Source organism: Dermochelys coriacea, chromosome 2, assembly GCF_009764565.3.
Source record: "Dermochelys coriacea isolate rDerCor1 chromosome 2, rDerCor1.pri.v4, whole genome shotgun sequence".
NCBI lineage: Eukaryota > Metazoa > Chordata > Testudines > Dermochelyidae > Dermochelys > Dermochelys coriacea.
The window spans coordinates 65794424-65812433 of record NC_050069.1 but is presented as its reverse complement, the minus strand read 5'-3'; the positions used below and the strand labels follow the sequence as shown (position 1 = coordinate 65812433).

At 39.9% G+C, this 18010-nt stretch overlaps 1 protein-coding gene across 15 annotated transcripts in view; it reads right to left on the bottom strand.

The window, feature by feature from the left end:
• LOC119852194 (aspartyl/asparaginyl beta-hydroxylase) overlaps positions 1-18010 on the bottom strand; it is a 203764-nt gene that overhangs the window by 93719 nt on the left and 92035 nt on the right. For 8 of the 15 annotated variants that reach the window (XM_038393240.2, XM_038393239.2, XM_038393232.2 and 5 more), the window contains 4 exons: positions 16539-16583; positions 16373-16414; positions 15362-15412; positions 14535-14579 (listed from right to left, as the gene is read on the bottom strand). In XM_038393240.2, coding sequence (XP_038249168.1) covers positions 14535-14579; positions 15362-15412; positions 16373-16414; positions 16539-16583 — 183 coding nt within the window. The remainder of the gene's footprint in view (positions 1-14534; positions 14580-15361; positions 15413-16372; positions 16415-16538; positions 16584-18010) is intronic. The other 7 variants (XM_043507811.1, XM_038393233.2, XM_043507812.1 and 4 more) reach the window with 4 other exon arrangements.

Here is an 18010-nt window from a genome sequence, read left to right as displayed (position 1 = left end):
CTCAAAACAGTGTTAAAGAAACAAACAAACAAAAAAATCTCCCTGTCATCTAAAACACAGCCTATGTTATTTTACTGATACTCTATTTTAAAATAAGGTATTTTATTTTTTCTAGTTCCCATATCAGACTTTAAAATATTTTAATCACAGCAACTATTCCTGAGCCAAAAAGGAACAACAAAAAGCCCAAGAATGAAAAGATGTCTCTACAGTTGTGGAACAGCAGCATGCAACAAGTAGACAACACATCAGCTTTATTAAAATTCTCAGTCATTCAAAATATAGATTAAATGGAGTTGAGTCATTAAAACTGTTTTTATATTTACAGTATTTAAATTTTTAAACCTCATTTTTAGGTAAATATCTGACAAAGTCAGCTTTTAAATTTATGTAGTTTATGCATATCTGTTGTTTTTCCTTCTCTGAATAGTTTATTGAGTATCACAATACATAAATTACAGCTGTGATAGTCAGTGCTCTGGCCAATATAAAGTATGCCTTACTAAGCCCAAACTGATTCCAATTACATACCTATGTGTCGATATACACCCCGACTTCCTGCCAGGCTGTTTTAAAGTCTTCGGGTTCCTTAGTTTTAAAATCAAATAAGCATAAAGTAACGTGTTCAAATTTCAACATAAAGGATTATGGAAAAAGTAATTTAATAATCTGTCTATATACTGCTTAGAATTAGACATGTATGTTTTATAAACTGTAGAATTATTATAAATGATTTGAAGCTCATGTAGTGTAACTTAACATAATATCAGTGCAGACAGATACAAATCATAACTTCACAGCTCCATGTCTCAGTGTTTCCAATAAAAATGCAGTTAAGCTCATGTTACATTAGTAGTAACACGTTTTAAATTTATGATCACATTTGTACAGTTTGCCCAATCTGTTCCCAATGTTTTCCTGTATGTACCTACAACAAAAATATATATATTAAAATCTGAAAAATCAATTGATGCTCCATCATAAATAGAATATTAACAAATTGCTTGAATACCACATCTAAAATGAATGTCACACACATGCCTGTCAAAAACAGGGAAGAAAGAAATAAAACCAATGAATGCACTAAACTTGACAAAAAAGTTAGACAGGAATGTAAATTTAAACATCTAAACGTTAAAAAAAGTGTAATAAAATGACAGTTGGCTAAAACCCATTTATAATATTTTAGTGTTCATTTCCCAAGATCCTGAACTGTTCAGTAATTACATCATGAGATCTATTACAACCATCTGCTCCCCTTGTGTAGCGTATGGTTAGGGCTGGTCCTCCTGCTGTAGGAACAGTCTTTTTGAAGCTTTAAGTATCTGAAAAAATAAGGGGAAATCTAAATTAAAGGACCAACCAAAACACAATTTAAAAAAAAAAGCTACATGCTAAAAAAAATTCAACTTTGTGGCATTGTAGTTTATTTGGAGAAAGCTATCATTCCCAGGAGCTATACTACTTTGCTATAGAAGATAGGGAGTACCAAATTTAAATACTAATCTGAAGAATAGATCTTTGAAAACAGAATAGATCTTTGAATTTAACTTGCAAAGGAAATTAGGGCCATGTCCAAATATACAAATATTATATTTTTAAAAGTCAATGACAGGTGGAAGGGAAGAAGGGACAGGGGAGAAAGGGATTTCAACCACATGTTAAGCTGAACTTAAAGATGTAAAGCACACAACAACAAGATAAGAGGAAAAAAATTTAAGAATATCTGCAATTTTAAGAATCAGAAAGCTGGGGGAAGTTTGGCAAATGTTTAAATACAGAAAAAGCTTAACTCTGTCACACTGAACCTTCCCTCTATCCTTGCCACATTGAACCCTTCATGTAAGACGGATGAGTTTCTGGCAAGTATCAGACTACAATAACTATCGACTCCAGACCAACTGCATACCATGACTGTTTGGAGACCCTGAGAACTGGGTTACACACAAGTTTTGCACTGCTGTAATCATATCAGTCTAGAAACAGATATAGATAAAGTGATACAATTCCCTAGTGTGGGCGCAATTATACCAGTATACAGGAGCTTATATTAGTATAGCTTATCCCCATAAATTTGAGAAATTGAGCAACAGGAGTGCCCATCCTTGCAAAGGCCTGACCACAGTGGTTTTAAACTGTTTACAAAAATTCCAAAATCTGAAATTTTTCAAGTCATTTTGGGGAAGGTGAATTGATAGGACCTTTGGTCTTAAATTCTTGATAATGGAGGATTTCTTGATGGACAGTCTATAGTAACTTAGGTCCCACATATCTCCGGTGAATATTACTTTCATCAAAATGTCAAATTTGATACAATCTAATGCAGATATATATTTTATCATCAATATTAAAAACAGTTTTTGCAGATTCTAAATCTGCTGAATCCTGCATGTGTGCGCAGGATAGATGGAATTACAGCGACAAAGCTGTGGTTGTTTAGATTTCCTTAACTCACTATTTCCATGCTTTAAAAAAAATTTTTTTTTTTAAAAGCAGAAGAACTTCATTAATTTTATTGCCTTTAACTAAATGAAATGTGTTTATAATCTACCCCACAATTTACCAATAATGGGCCTTGAAGTTTCATGCATTTAAAAAAAAAAAATTAGAAATGATTCTGTTTACCCTGATGTATCATTGGCTTTGACTGCCACAATGTATTCAAGTCTATCTGTGAAGTATTATTGTGCTGTAGTGCCTTGCTGGATTTTCCACTGGGCTTCCATTCTCCAAAATCCATAAGAAATACCTGTCTCAGATCTCCAATATACCCAAACCCTGTATTAAGCCCCTTCCTCTCCTTTCCCAGTGTTCAGAGGCTTCCCGCACCTAAACACACACACCTCTCTGTTCCAGAGATTCCACACATAATGGGCCAGATCTTCAGCTGGTGCAAGCTGGTCAAGTTTAAATATGTGCAGCTCAACTGAAGTTCATGTGGTGAGAATCTGGCCCTACATCTGCAAGCCGGCCCTACTGACATTATAATATGCCTGTGAAACCTCCTGGATCTCTCAGTTTCCCCAAAAGCAGATCAAATATATTAAATATTAAGCAACCAAGCTTCCCAAAGACACTTACAGGCACCAAGTGAATAGAGCATATTGAATTGAATGGCTACTTCTGTTGCATCAACTTAACAGAGTTTTAAATAAACAGAAGAAACTCACACTGAATAACTGATAAACTGAACTCCGGTGAAATTAAAGAAAAAATATAGTATAACACCAAAGAGGGTATGGTGAATTAATTTAAAACAGAAAATAGAAAACCTTGATATAAACTATTTTGGGAAGTTCTATGGCTTTTACTTTACAGGAAGTCAGACTAGATAGGTGGCCCCCAAACTGTGGGGCATTCACCTAGGGGGTGCAATAGGACCGGGCCAGCCCCCATTGGTGAGCAGGGAGGATGTACTGCTCTTCCCCCAGCACCGGGGGGGAGTAAGGGGGAGAATAGACACATTCCCTTACTAGTAAGGGTGGGGCACGGGAGGAAAAGTTTGGGCACCACTGGACTAGATAATCACACCCTTCTATGTAGTCTATGAAAACTCATGGATTTTAATCTTGTTTTGCATTTGTACTTATTTTCCTAAAGGAAGTTTCCAACCAGTGAGAATCAACCTATTACAACATGCTCATTTAAACTCAATATAGCCTTTGGACTAAATTTGGTACTTTTTGCTATTCAGAAGGTTACACTATATCTAATTATATAGCTTAAGATACAACTGTTCAGAGTCTTAATTTACATTTTTGATGTTATAAATGGTGAATTTTTTATTTCCTAGATGACTGTTTACTCATTACTTGTGTCAATTTCTATTTGAATGGAAATTGGCATTTAAAACAGTTTTTTTATTAGTTAAATAAAACTACCCGTACCTTAAATATGCTGGATACAAAAGTAAAAGCTTTTATCAAAACATATTTTGAATTTTGAACTACTTGATTTATTAAACAAAGGAAGTATCAGTATTTATTGAAGTGAACTGGTTATTTCTGGTCACCAAGTCCTTCCCAATTTTAGAACTAGTAGATCTTATCCTTTTACACTGAAGATTTTATTCATCAATTGGAAGAGGAAAACAAGCTTTCCTGCTTTTTCAACTCCCAATTAGTTTCTTAACTTTCAATGAACTAGGCACTGAACTGTACTGAACAGCTGAATACAATGAAATGAAAATAATAATCTCTGTGCACCTGCGGAAGAGGCTACTGCTGTCAAAAAATGGCTTAGCACTTCAACAAACTCTGCTTCCAGTGACTTCCACCAATTCAGCGGTCTGAAACTGCAGCAGCAAACATGTACTGGTTAATATTATTTATTTAAGTAATTTTAATAGATTATAAGTATCAGGAGGTAGCTGTGTTAGTCTGTATCCACAAAAACAATAAGGAGTCCGGTGGCACCTTAAAGACTAACAGTTAATTTCTTGTTGTTTTAATAGATTATAGTAAGTTTAGGCCTTAACACTGGATGTCAATTTCAAATGTACATATATTTTAAAAAGATATTTTAAATTCAAATAGTTAATTTAAATGTATCGTCATTTTTTAAAAAAATGATTTTTACCCATCTGAAGGAGAGGGAACACTCAATCACCCAAAATGTCTTTTCAGTCAGAACTGTTTGATAAGTGTTTGATATATTCTGGAGGATAGGGGGGATATAACAAGAATGTCTCCTGAGTGAAAGCAGCAAGTAAAGTCTGAGACCTTAAAAGTATCAGAACCATCTATATTTGAACGGATGTTATGTACCCAGTTAGCAATTTATAAAAAGATTATCCTCTCCTCCCCAAAATGACAACGGAGCACAGAAAATGCTCACAGAACTCCATCAAAAACAAGGGATGGGGGAAATGGAAGGCTAGGGTACTTGAAACACAAGGAAAAGCCACTACCTAATGGGGGGACCAGATGGCAGACAGCTGGATGCAAGCCAGCCACAGCTTGGTTTGGTGATAATGAGGTGTATGTAACAGCTGTGGAAAACCAGCTATGTTAGGAGGAGGGGTGAAAGAGAATAATCCCAAATCAGGACCTAGGGGAAACTGTTTTTCCTTCCCCAACATGCATATCACAAGTTACACTACCAAGTGTCAGCAGTAACCTAATGTTCCATTTAACAGTCCTACTTCACCAATTCTGAAATGGCAGAATGGGTATTGTGTAGCTTCCATTCTTTCATATGGTGTCATTTTTCATCCACCCACCATATGCACTTCCCCTGCATCGATAGCAAAATCCATTTCTGCCCATGTATGCAGATATTTAGGCAAGACAGACATTTTACACTTACTTCCCCCCTTACATCTTCACCTTTACTTTTTTAAAATTAAATTATAGACTTGTAGCCTCCATACTGACATAAAACTAAGTTTTATTTACAATATGTATTTTCTTAAAAAGTATTATGCAATTAGATCAAGATTTTCCACACTTATCAGAGTTTCTCATCTGAGCAAGGTAAAAAACTTAATGCTTTTCTTACACACTGTATGTATAGACAGGATAACCTGTTTCTTTTTGTTGAGTGGGTCATTTCATTTTGAATGGTCAGATAGTATATTTAGTAATCAGCACTGAATTTGTTAATTAACAAGCTCTAGTTTATACCAAGTCCTAAGGAGGAAGAGAAAAATATATTCTCTTCCCCCTACATTTCCCAGAAGAGAAGCAACATCCAGCAGAAGGCCAATCTCACAGTTTGTATTAAATGTAAAAACAACATACAATGGAAGAATAACCCTAAAATCACCAGCAACGGAACCATGAGAAATCTGCAGTAATTAAACCATGGGACCTTTTTTACTTGTATCATATGAGATTTCTAAATCTCCGCATGCAAATCAATTTACACTTGATTAGAGACTGGTAAATATCTTTTACTCTCTCATCTAAACTACTCTTCATACTTCAGTTACTGTAATGAATACAAATATAAAAGAGGCAAATAATAGAGATGAAGTTCTGTCTCCCTTAGGTACTAAAACACATTTGCTATGCTAAACTAAATTATTTGTTAATACTGGCAAAAGAAAGTTACATATCTTCATATTTTAAAGGACAGACAGAGAAAGTTACCTTAAAAAAAGGGGTATTTATTGTGACCAAACACAGAGTCAAATTGTGTTAGCTACTGGCATTTTCTGTATTGGTAGCGTAACACCGACAGACCCCAGTCGTCAGCAGTCGGGATCGAACCGGGACCTCTGGAACTTAGTGCCTCTACCTACCTTAGAGCCTCTACTGCATGAACTAAAAGCCAACTGGCTATTAGCTAAGGCTATAGAGCAGACTCATTAATCTCTCTGTGCTCTCAGTGCCACTAGACTGAGCACCACACCCAGTAGGTGGGGGGGTTACATACATCCCCTAGCTGAGGAAGCACACCCCGAGCTTCAGACACTTCCCAGTTGAAATCCCAGACGAGCCCCCACTTGTAACACCGATAGACCCTGGTCAGCGGTGCGTGAGATTGAACTTGGGACCTCTGGAACTTAGTGCATGAGCCAAAAGCCAACTGGCTGTTAGCTAAGGCTATAGAGCACTTTCTCTCTCTCAGAACACCACACCCAGTAGATGTGTGGGTTACAGTAAGAAAGCACAATTTCTCCAGACAGGGATTCATCAGACACCCCCCCCCCCCACACACACACACACTAAAAAAAAAAAGACCACAACACACACTACCATGCCGGCAGAAACTCATGTCAGACTACCTCTGAGCCAGTCTCTACATGGTTTATGAAAAATCTGTAACAGCCTTGATGGCTCTCTTTACACCAGAACATAAGGAACACACAGTAAACAATTAGGGCCCAGTTCTGCCACATGATCCATTCACGCTTCCATTAACAGTAGTAAAGATTACATAGTTACACATGTGGAAAGATAGGAGAATCAGCCACTCTTATTTAACATATGCCAAATTACTTTGAGCAAATAATGGAAACATTCACTGACATGATTATGAGGCAGAAATCACATCAGAAGAAATCCTAAATTACAGGAATGGCATCTACCAAAACCAAAAAATTGTAAATTGATGATTGGAATTTGAATTAAGCATCAAAACAGTATGCAAATCACACAACAGGGTGATGTTACTACATTTTGTACCAGTCTGAAGAACATTATGCAAGTACGATAATTCTCTACTTTGAAAATTATGGACTAGTTGCACCAGAGCCATAAAATATTAGCTTCATTATGTGTACTACCATACAGTATTGCATTTGTACTGAAGTCGGAAGCAGTAACATTTCCATGGAACAAATAAGCCTTGACAACAAGCATCTTTCCTTGGACTAAGGTTGTGGCCTCAAAACAAAAACATACCGAATCTGGATACTATCTTTACTGAATTTACTAGTGTCAAAGATATCTATCGGCCATACCTTAATCAGTTTATAAACTTTTTCTAAAACAGCTATTGTTAAACAGTTAACTAAATTGCATTTTTAGATAAATCTCATATCCATGCTCATATCATGTCATAAGTAGTGGAATGTACCATGCCTGGATTAACAATACATTTGCTGGATAAACTTCATAGCCAATATGGAATTATGTACTATTACAAAAACATTTTAGATTCCCTCAGTCAAGGTTCATTTAGAACACTAACCACTTCACAACTGTGATTTGTAAAAAGCCACAACGTGGGGTTCTTGGATCTTTTACTACCACAGCCACTCCTGCATTGACCAAAAGTCAAACAAATGCAGGTATCTTATATAGTAGGCGACAATTTTACCACTGAACCACTTGTTTACTGGATGACAACTGAATAGGATTTCACTGCATTTAAAAATACAGAGGATTCAAAAGTAGTATAGTGAAAACTTCAACCAGAAATATAGCCTGCACATGAAATATCTGAGATACCAGGTAGTATGTAAGATGCACAAAAGTTCGAGGATGAAGAAGGAATTGAAAGAGGAAAGGGAACAAGACTAAACAATAGACTAACTCATCGAAAATCTCTCCATAGCATTTTTTGAAAACTGAATAAGGATGAGTGTATCTCTGTCTTGTACCAGGAAATAAACCCAGACAATATTTTGCACTTGAAGACAAACACAAAGTTGACAAATTCTAAATGATACAAATTGAAGAGTTTCAGAGTAGCAGCCGTGTTAGTCTGTATTCTCAAAAAGAAAAGGAGTACTTGTGGCACCTTAGAGACTAACAAATTTATTAGAGCATAAGCTTTCGTGAGCTACAGCTCACTTCATCGGATGCATTTGGTGGAAAAAACAGAGTAGAGATTTATATACACACACAGAGAACATGAAACAATGGGTTTATCATACACACTGTAAGGAGAGTGATCACTTAAGATAAGCCATCACCAACAGCAGGGGGGGGAAGGAGGAAAACCTTTCATGGTGACAAGCAGGTAGGCTAATTCCAGCAGTTAACAAGAATATCAGAGGAACAGTGGGGGGTGGGGTGGGAGGGAGAAATACCATGGGGAAATAGTTTTACTTTGTGTAATAACTCATCCATTCCCAGTCTCTATTCAAGCCTAAGTTAATTGTATCCAGTTTGCAAATTAATTCCAATTCAGCAGTCTCTCGTTGGAGTCTGTTTTTGAAGCTTTTTTGTTGAAGTATAGCCACTCTTAGGTCTGTGATCGAGTGACCAGAGAGATTGAAGTGTTCTCCAACTGGTTTTTGAATGTTATAATTCTTGACGTCTGATTTGTGTCCATTCATTCTTTTACGTAGAGACTGTCCAGTTTGGCCAATGTACATGGCAGAGGGGCATTGCTGGCACATGATGGCATATATCACATTGGTAGATGCGCAGGTGAAGGAGCCTCTGATAGTGTGGCTGATGTGATTAGGCCCTATGATGGTATCCCCTGAATAGATATGTGGACAGAGTTGGCAACGGGCTTTGTTGCAAGGATAGGTTCCTGGGTTAGTGGTTCTGTTGTGTGGTGTGTGGTTGCTGGTGAGTATTTGCTTCAGATTGGGGGGCTGTCTGTAAGCAAGGACTGGTCTATCTCCCAAGATCTGAGAGAGCGATGGCTCATCCTTCAGGATAGGTTGTAGATCCTTGATGATGCGTTGGAGGGGTTTTAGTTGGGGGCTGAAGGTGATGGCGAGTGGCGTTCTGTTGTTTTCTTTGTTGGGCCTGTCCTGTAGTAGGTGACTTCTGGGTACTCTTCTGGCTCTGTCAATCTGTTTCTTCACTTCAGCAGGTGGGTACTGTAGTTGTAGGAATGCATGATAGAGATCTTGTAGGTGTTTGTCTCTGTCTGAGGGGTTGGAGCAAATGCGGTTATATCGTAGCGCTTGGCTGTAGACAATGGATCGAGTGGTATGATCTGGATGAAAGCTAGAGGCATGTAGGTAGGAATAGCGGTCAGTAGGTTTCCGATATAGGGTGGTGTTTATGTGACCATCGCTTATTAGCACCGTAGTGTCCAGGAAGTGGATCTCTTGTGTGGACTGGTCCAGGCTGAGGTTGATGGTGGGATGGAAATTGTTGAAATCATGGTGGAATTCCTCAAGAGCTTCTTTTCCATGGGTCCAGATGATGAAGATGTCATCAATGTAGCGCAAGTAGAGTAGGGGCATTAGGGAACGAGAGCTGAGGAAGCGTTGTTCTAAGTCAGCCATAAAAATGTTGGCATACTGTGGGGCCATGCGGGTACCCATCGCAGTGCCGCTGATTTGAAGGTATACATTGTCACCAAATGTGAAATAGTTATGGGTCAGGACAAAGTCACAAAGTTCTGCCACCAGGTTAGCCGTGACAGTATCGGGGATACTGTTCCTGACGGCTTGTAGTCCATCTTTGTGTGGAATATTGGTGTAGAGGGCTTCTACATCCATAGTGGCTAGGATGGTGTTTTTAGGAAGATCACCAATGGACTGTAGTTTCCTCAGGAAATCGGTGGTGTCTCGAAGATAGCTGGGAGTGCTGGTAACGAAGGGCCTGAGGAGGGAGTCTACATAGCCAGACAATCCTGCTGTCAGGGTGCCAATGCCTGAGATGATGGGGCGTCCAGGATTTCCAGGTTTATGGATCTTGGGTAGCAGATAGAATACCCCAGGTCCTGGCTCCAGGGGTGTGTCTGTGCGGATTTGTTCTTGTGCTTTTTCAGGGAGTTTCTTGAGCAAATGCTGTAGTTTCTTTTGGTAACTCTCACTGGGATCAGAGGGTAATGGCTTGTAGAAAGTGGTGTTGGAGAGCTGCCTAGTAGCCTCTTGTTCATACTCTGACCTATTCATGATGACGACAGCACCTCCTTTGTCAGCCTTTTTGATTATGATGTCAGAGTTGTTTCTGAGGCTGTGGATGGCACTGTGTTCTGCATGGCTGAGGTTATGGGGTAAGCGATGCTGCTTTTCCACAATTTCAGCTCGTGCACGTCGGCGGAAGCAGTCTATGTAGAAATCCAGGCTGCTGTTTCGACCTTCAGGAGGAGTCCACCTAGAATCCTTCTTTTTGTAGTGTTGGCAGGAAGGTCTCTGTGGGTTAATATGTTGGTCAGAGGTGTGTTGGAAATATTCCTTGAGTCTGAGACGTCGAAAATAGGATTCTAGGTCACCACAGAACTGTATCATGTTCGTGGGGGTGGAGGGGCAAAAGGAGAGGCCCCGAGATAGGACAGATTCTTCCGCTGGGCTAAGAGTATAGTTGGATAGATTAACAATATTGCTGGGTGGGTTACAGGAACCATTGTTGTGGCCCCTTGTGGCATATAGTAGTTTAGATAGCTTAGTGTCCTTTTTCTTTTGTAGAGAATCAAAGTGTGTTTTGTAAATGGCTTGTCTAGTTTTTGTAAAGTCCAGCCACGAGGAAGTTTGTGTGGAAGGTTGGTTCTTTATGAGTGTATCCAGTTTTGAGAGCTCATTCTTAATCTTTCCCTGTTTGCTGTAGAGGATGTTGATCAGGTGGTTCCGCAGTTTCCTTGAGAGTGTGTGGCACAAGCTGTCAGCATAGTCTGTGTGGTATGTAGATTGTAATGGATTTTTTACCTTCAGTCCTTTCGGTATGATGTCCATCTGTTTGCATTTGGAGAGGAAGATGATGTCTGTCTGTATCTGTGCGAGTTTTTTCATGAAGTTGACAGATTTCCACTCTATACGGCTAAATAATTCCACCATGATTTCAACAATTTCCATCCCACCATCAACCTCAGCCTGGACCAGTCCACACAAGAGATCCACTTCCTGGACACTACGGTGCTAATAAGCGATGGTCACATAAACACCACCCTATATCGGAAACCTACTGACCGCTATTCCTACCTACATGCCTCTAGCTTTCATCCAGATCATACCACTCGATCCATTGTCTACAGCCAAGCGCTACGATATAACCGCATTTGCTCCAACCCCTCAGACAGAGACAAACACCTACAAGATCTCTATCATGCATTCCTACAACTACAGTACCCACCTGCTGAAGTGAAGAAACAGATTGACAGAGCCAGAAGAGTACCCAGAAGTCACCTACTACAGGACAGGCCCAACAAAGAAAACAACAGAACGCCACTCGCCATCACCTTCAGCCCCCAACTAAAACCCCTCCAACGCATCATCAAGGATCTACAACCTATCCTGAAGGATGAGCCATCGCTCTCTCAGATCTTGGGAGATAGACCAGTCCTTGCTTACAGACAGCCCCCCAATCTGAAGCAAATACTCACCAGCAACCACACACCACACAACAGAACCACTAACCCAGGAACCTATCCTTGCAACAAAGCCCGTTGCCAACTCTGTCCACATATCTATTCAGGGGATACCATCATAGGGCCTAATCACATCAGCCACACTATCAGAGGCTCCTTCACCTGCGCATCTACCAATGTGATATATGCCATCATGTGCCAGCAATGCCCCTCTGCCATGTACATTGGCCAAACTGGACAGTCTCTACGTAAAAGAATGAATGGACACAAATCAGACGTCAAGAATTATAACATTCAAAAACCAGTTGGAGAACACTTCAATCTCTCTGGTCACTCGATCACAGACCTAAGAGTGGCTATACTTCAACAAAAAGCTTCAAAACAGACTCCAACGAGAGACTGCTGAATTGGAATTAATTTGCAAACTGGATACAATTAACTTAGGCTTGAATAGAGACTGGGAATGGATGAGTTATTACACAAAGTAAAACTATTCCCCATGGTATTTCTCCCTCCCACCCCACCCCCCACTGTTCCTCTGATATTCTTGTTAACTGCTGGAATTAGCCTACCTGCTTGTCACCATGAAAGGTTTTCCTCCTTCCCCCCCCTGCTGTTGGTGATGGCTTATCTTAAGTGATCACTCTCCTTACAGTGTGTATGATAAACCCATTGTTTCATGTTCTCTGTGTGTGTGTATATAAATCTCTACTCTGTTTTTTCCACCAAATGCATCCGATGAAGTGAGCTGTAGCTCACGAAAGCTTATGCTCTAATAAATTTGTTAGTCTCTAAGGTGCCACAAGTACTCCTTTTCAAATTGAAGAGTATGTGTCTAAAACTCTATTAGATTGATCAAAGACTAAAGAAACAGACTTGCACCCAGAAGAGACAGGAAACATGACAAAAAAAATAAATAAAGACAGTGAATCAGATGTTCACCTCTGCTGCAGCCCCTTTATGCCAGATGAAAGAGCTGGAGTGGCATAAATAGATCTTAAAAGTCCTGAACCATGCCGCAGACAGATTCCTACAGCACATATACAGTGGAGGACATCCATAAGGTTGTCTTTCAAGGATGCCTGGCAAGCTCTAGTGAAGGGGGTATTCCAGGGCATGGGTAGGGATGGAGCCACAACACAATACTTCAGAGATTCTGGGAAGCCCAGGGAGGGTGCCACACATTAGACAGCCCTCTAACCAAAGGGCTGACTAAAATTATGCTGGGGATCCCCAGAGCAGCCTAGTCGGATAGGCACATTTGATCTCCCTCTGGACTGCAAGGTCTATCCATCGGCTCATGTGAAATTCTGCACTGTACTTCTTACAACTTGTCTGCTCTGTTTTAAAAGAAAAACTGGCAATGTTTGATGTTGAACTCAAAGCAGGACCCAAGGAAAGTGTGCATGGGGCTCAATTTATTGGATAGTGACAAAGGAACAAAACCATGTACCTATCTATAGAATTAAATCTCAAAAAGTACTAAGTTCTGAACATCTGGAGCATATTTGTGGGTCTGACAAACATTATGCATCACTCTGTTCATTTAGATAATGAATGGAGGAACTGGAAGTACTGTGGCAGTCTGGTAAACTGATGACTAAGACAAAAATACTCAAAGTAGCATGTCATAAAACGGGTGGGGAAACTACAGCCCGTGGGCAGCATCAGGCCTGCCGGCCGCATCCAGCCCTCAAGCTCCCGCTGGGGAGTGTGGTCTGGGGCTTGCCCCACTCTGGCGCTCCAGACGGGGATCAAGGTCAGGGGCCGCTCTGCACAGCTCCTGGAAGCAGTGGCATGTCCTGCCTCCAGCTCCTGTGCATAGGGGCAGACAAGGGGTTCCACTCCACATGCCGCCCCCAGAGCTCCCATTAGCCGGGAACTACAGCCAATGGGAGCTGCAGGGTCACCGCGGACGGGGCAGCACAAAGCAGAGCCTCCTGGCCGTACCTCCACGTAGGAGCTGCAGGGTGGACGTCACTGCTTCCAGGAGATGCTTGAGGTAAGTACTGCCCAGAGCCTGCACTCCCCCCGAGCCATCCCCACCCACGCCCCAACCCGCTACCCCATCTGTGATCCCACTCCCGTCCTCCTAACCCCTCAGTCCAAGCCTGCACCCTCAACTGAAGCCCTCAACCTAGCTGCCCCAGCCCATATCCCCCTCCTGCAATCTGAACCCTCAATCCCAGCCCAGAGCACCCTCCTACACTCCAAACACCTCATTCCTAGCCCCACCCCAGCACCTCACCACCTTCCCCCCCCGGCACCTCACCACCTTGCCCCAGCCTGGAGCCCCCCCTTCCACACCCTGAACTCCTCATTTCTGGCCCTAACCCAGAGCCTGCACCTCCAGCCAGAGCCCTCACCCACCCTCCCCTTCTCCCCACACCCCAACTTTGTGAGCATTCATGGACCGCTATACAATTTCTATGCCAAGATGTGGCCCTTGGACCAAAAAGTTTGCCCACCCGTCATAAAAATCTTCCTTTCAGACGAGTACCTAAAATTACACTAAAGAATGCATTGCTTTCTTCAAATACACACATTTTTATTTCTCTCTTCATCTGTTGGACAGTGTTTTTATTTTGGCAATTTTTTTCTTGTTCATTTAAAATTTGAATTGAAAATAACTGGAATAGTATTCTGAAGTTACTTCCTGTTAACTCAATATAAATGGCCCTAGGGTGTATTCACATCAAGATAAGACTATTACTTCAGAAAGTGAAAGCAAATTCAAGTAATATTTGAGCACCTATACTTTTCTCTCTCTCTCACACACACACACACACACAAATTTCTTCCTAAATTTCACTACTGTGAAGGGTTTAATCTTATTAAAAAAGATAACACTCTAAAAATTAACTTACCCACTAGATCATCATTTGAGTAATTCTCTGCTTCAACAGGAACTTCTGTAAATCAAATTTTGCAGCAATTACATATAATGTGTCTGTTTTCAAAACTTTTAAATAATCCTGTATGGGTCATTTTACTAGTAACTATTTCATTAACACATGCTACTCCTTCAAAATACCTTTCTGAACAGATTATTTTTAGAGTGTGTGGGGAGAAGGGGGCTTTTGCTAGGGGTCTGTAATGGGGACACTGGGCCCACTACACACACCTTTTGAAATGTGCGTGTACATTGGCCATATATATTTTTTTTTTAGCATGTATGCGTTTTGCTTTATTTACACACATTTAAATTTAAAATTGTATTACTGTATTTTATTGCCAGAAGCTGGGACTGGACCATAGGGAATGGATCACTCAATAATTGCCCTGTTCTGTTCATTCCCTCTGAAGCATCTGGCATAGGCCACTGTACGAAGACAGGATACTGGGCTAGATGGACCAATGGTCTGACCAAGTATGACTATTCTTATGTCCTTTTGTATTTAAAGCCAAAAATATATACCTCGTCACTCAGCCTCACGGTTTGATAACATTTATTATAGCAAAGGTGTTGTTACAAAAATGACGACACTAAAAGCTTCAAAAATAGCATGCACTGAAACAGTGTTAACCTTTGCAGAACAAATCTGGAAACAGAAAAAAGAATTTAATTCATATCTGCCTAATTATAGAACAGGATTCCATTTCACAGCAGTCATAGTTCTTGAGTTTCATAATAGAAATATTTGCTAAAAAATTAGGAATTCAGAGATTTATTGAGAAGAGTTACTACACAAACCTGTTTCCTGAGGTTCAGCAGAAACAGTGTCTTCTGTATGTTCTTTTTCCTCTGTTACAAAGAAAATTAAGGTGTATGTTATGCTTACAGTATGTGTGCATGAGTTTGCTTATCAGACTAACTGCAGACTCAACAGATGGGTACGGATGTGACACTAGATATTACTTATTAAAATCTGTTCTGTGCAATAGTTTTTAATGCCTCTTCACTACAATAAGCATCTCATTTTCAGTAAAACTTCTATGTATTAAAAGCTGAAATAATTGTAATATGAAATACCAACAGTAATATACACTTTCAGTTAGTTGTATTAGAGCAAGGTTTTTTAAGTTTATTAAACTAAAACATTAGAAAAAAAACTACATTAACATAAGGTCAAATCCTCTAGGCATTACTCAGAAAAAACTCCCATCTAGTTCACTGGAAGCACTCACTGAGCAAAGACAGAGTAAGGCTTGTAAGATTTTTCTCACAGTAAGCTGACATATTAAGTTGCTTTTGTATTAAGTTCGGCCCAACAAGAATGTAGTTAGTAACACCAAAGCAACAAATTTAAAGGTTTTCAAAACTTAAATCTTTTCAAATAGTCTTCAAAATAAAGAGAGACAAGACTGGGGAGGTAATATCTTTTACTGGACCAACTTAAAGCTTCTCTGTCTCTCACCAACAGAAGTTGGCCCAATAAAAGATATTACCTCACCCAACTTGTGTCTCTAATATTCTGGGACCAACATGGCGACAGCAACACAGCATTCAGAATTAAAAGTTCATACATTCAATTTTTTAAATCAAATGCAAATACATTTCTGCAAGTAATTAAAACATTTATTTAACAATTGGTGTGTCAGTGGGCAAAATTAATATTTTCTATTGGGAGATCTAAAACCTCAAATATTTCTTTAATCCACGTAGGAAACATTAATTAATTACATCCCTTTGTTTTACATTTAACTGACAGATATGGCAATTTGAACATGAAAATAAATACTTTTACAAAACAAATATTCATACCGGATTGCTTTCTATTAATTTCCACGTCCTCAGGAATTTCACCTAGAGTTAAAGGTTTGCAAAAATAAAAACACAAAAAAAAAAAAAACTAACTGTTTTAGGGTCAAATACTTCAAAAAAAAATGCATATATCAGACGCTTAAGACTATATTTAGAAAACATATACCTGGCTCTGTATCTTCATTTACCGGTTTTGGAAGAGCCCCTGCAGCTAAGAAGACAGAATATTTGTAGCAATACCTAAAGTAAGTTCTACACTTGTTAAACTAGCAACAAAACAATGCGAAGGCTAATTGCTAAGGCTCATATTACCCCTCCGATGGAAAACCTCACAGGAAGAGAACTGAGATAAGGAAAATTCTACGAAGTTTGTGTCTGATTCCCAAGCAAGCACCTCAACCAATGGACCATCCATCTTCTTTAAGCATGCATTCCAGATGAAATAATCACAGGTTTCAGAGTAGCAGCCGTGTTAGTCTGTATTTGCAAAAAGAAAAGGAGGACTTGTGGCACCTTAGAGACTAACAAATTTATTAGAGCATAAGCTTTCGTGAGAAGTGAACTGTAGCTCACGAAAGCTTATGCTCTAATAAATTTGTTAGTCTCTAAGGTGCCACAAGTACTCCTTTTCTTTTTGCAGATGAAAAAATGTAAGTCAATTTCAAATAAGAAAATGTCAAATTGTTAGAAGTTTCCCAAAACCATTAGTAACAACTGTGTTGTATAGAAACTGTACTACATGGCAGAGTTAACACTGCTATAGGAACCAACACTTTTCGATTTCCTGACTTATGTGTTTGATTTTTCAATTTTAGCTGCACTAAAGTAAGTGGACATGTTTACTAAGACAAACTAAGGCTCAATTTATACTTTACCAGCCAGTGCCAGAGAGCAGGAGAATGATCCAAGTTGCCAGGCTTCATGGATTAGTGGGACTTGAAATATTTCACATACTGTGGTGGGGAATATTGGTCTATTATTGTGGAACTTTTGTAATAAATTAACCCTGCAAAGGGCTATTTACATGTGGACAATATGTATGGAGTTATTAGGGACTCTGGGAGAAAGGGGAAATTGAGGCAGGCAGGTCTGTCATACTGTGACCTGCAACTGGAGAGCACCCCAGGCAGGAGACATCTTAACAAATATGGTGGAGAATGTGGAAGGGTGACGGGCCTCTGAAGAAGGGAAACAGCCAGTGCATGGAAGAGGGAAATCGAGGCAAGGAGATTGCAGGGCCACCCTGAGGCCGGGGGGGCGGGGGCGGAGGCAGGTGGTGGTCACCATTTGACACACAGAGACTACTTGCACCAATAGAGCTTAGTCTTACTTGAACCAGGTATGCGGCACCAGTGCAAATTGTGACTTATTGTACATCATTTTATCTTTTCTACCCCTGGAGGCTTGATTGGTTCAGCTATTCTAGTCACTGCCCATCAATAGTTGAATTCAGGGGAAACCCTCATGACAGACAAAGCCTAAGGTCCCAATTCTGCAAACAGATACTCCAATGAGCAACTTAAGCATAAGAGTAAGTCCTATTGGAGTGAACTGGTCTGTTCCTGCAAGGCTCCGAGTACTTTCAGTTTCCATTGCTTACACAGGAGTTAAAGAAACAACACGCAGAAGCAGAACCTA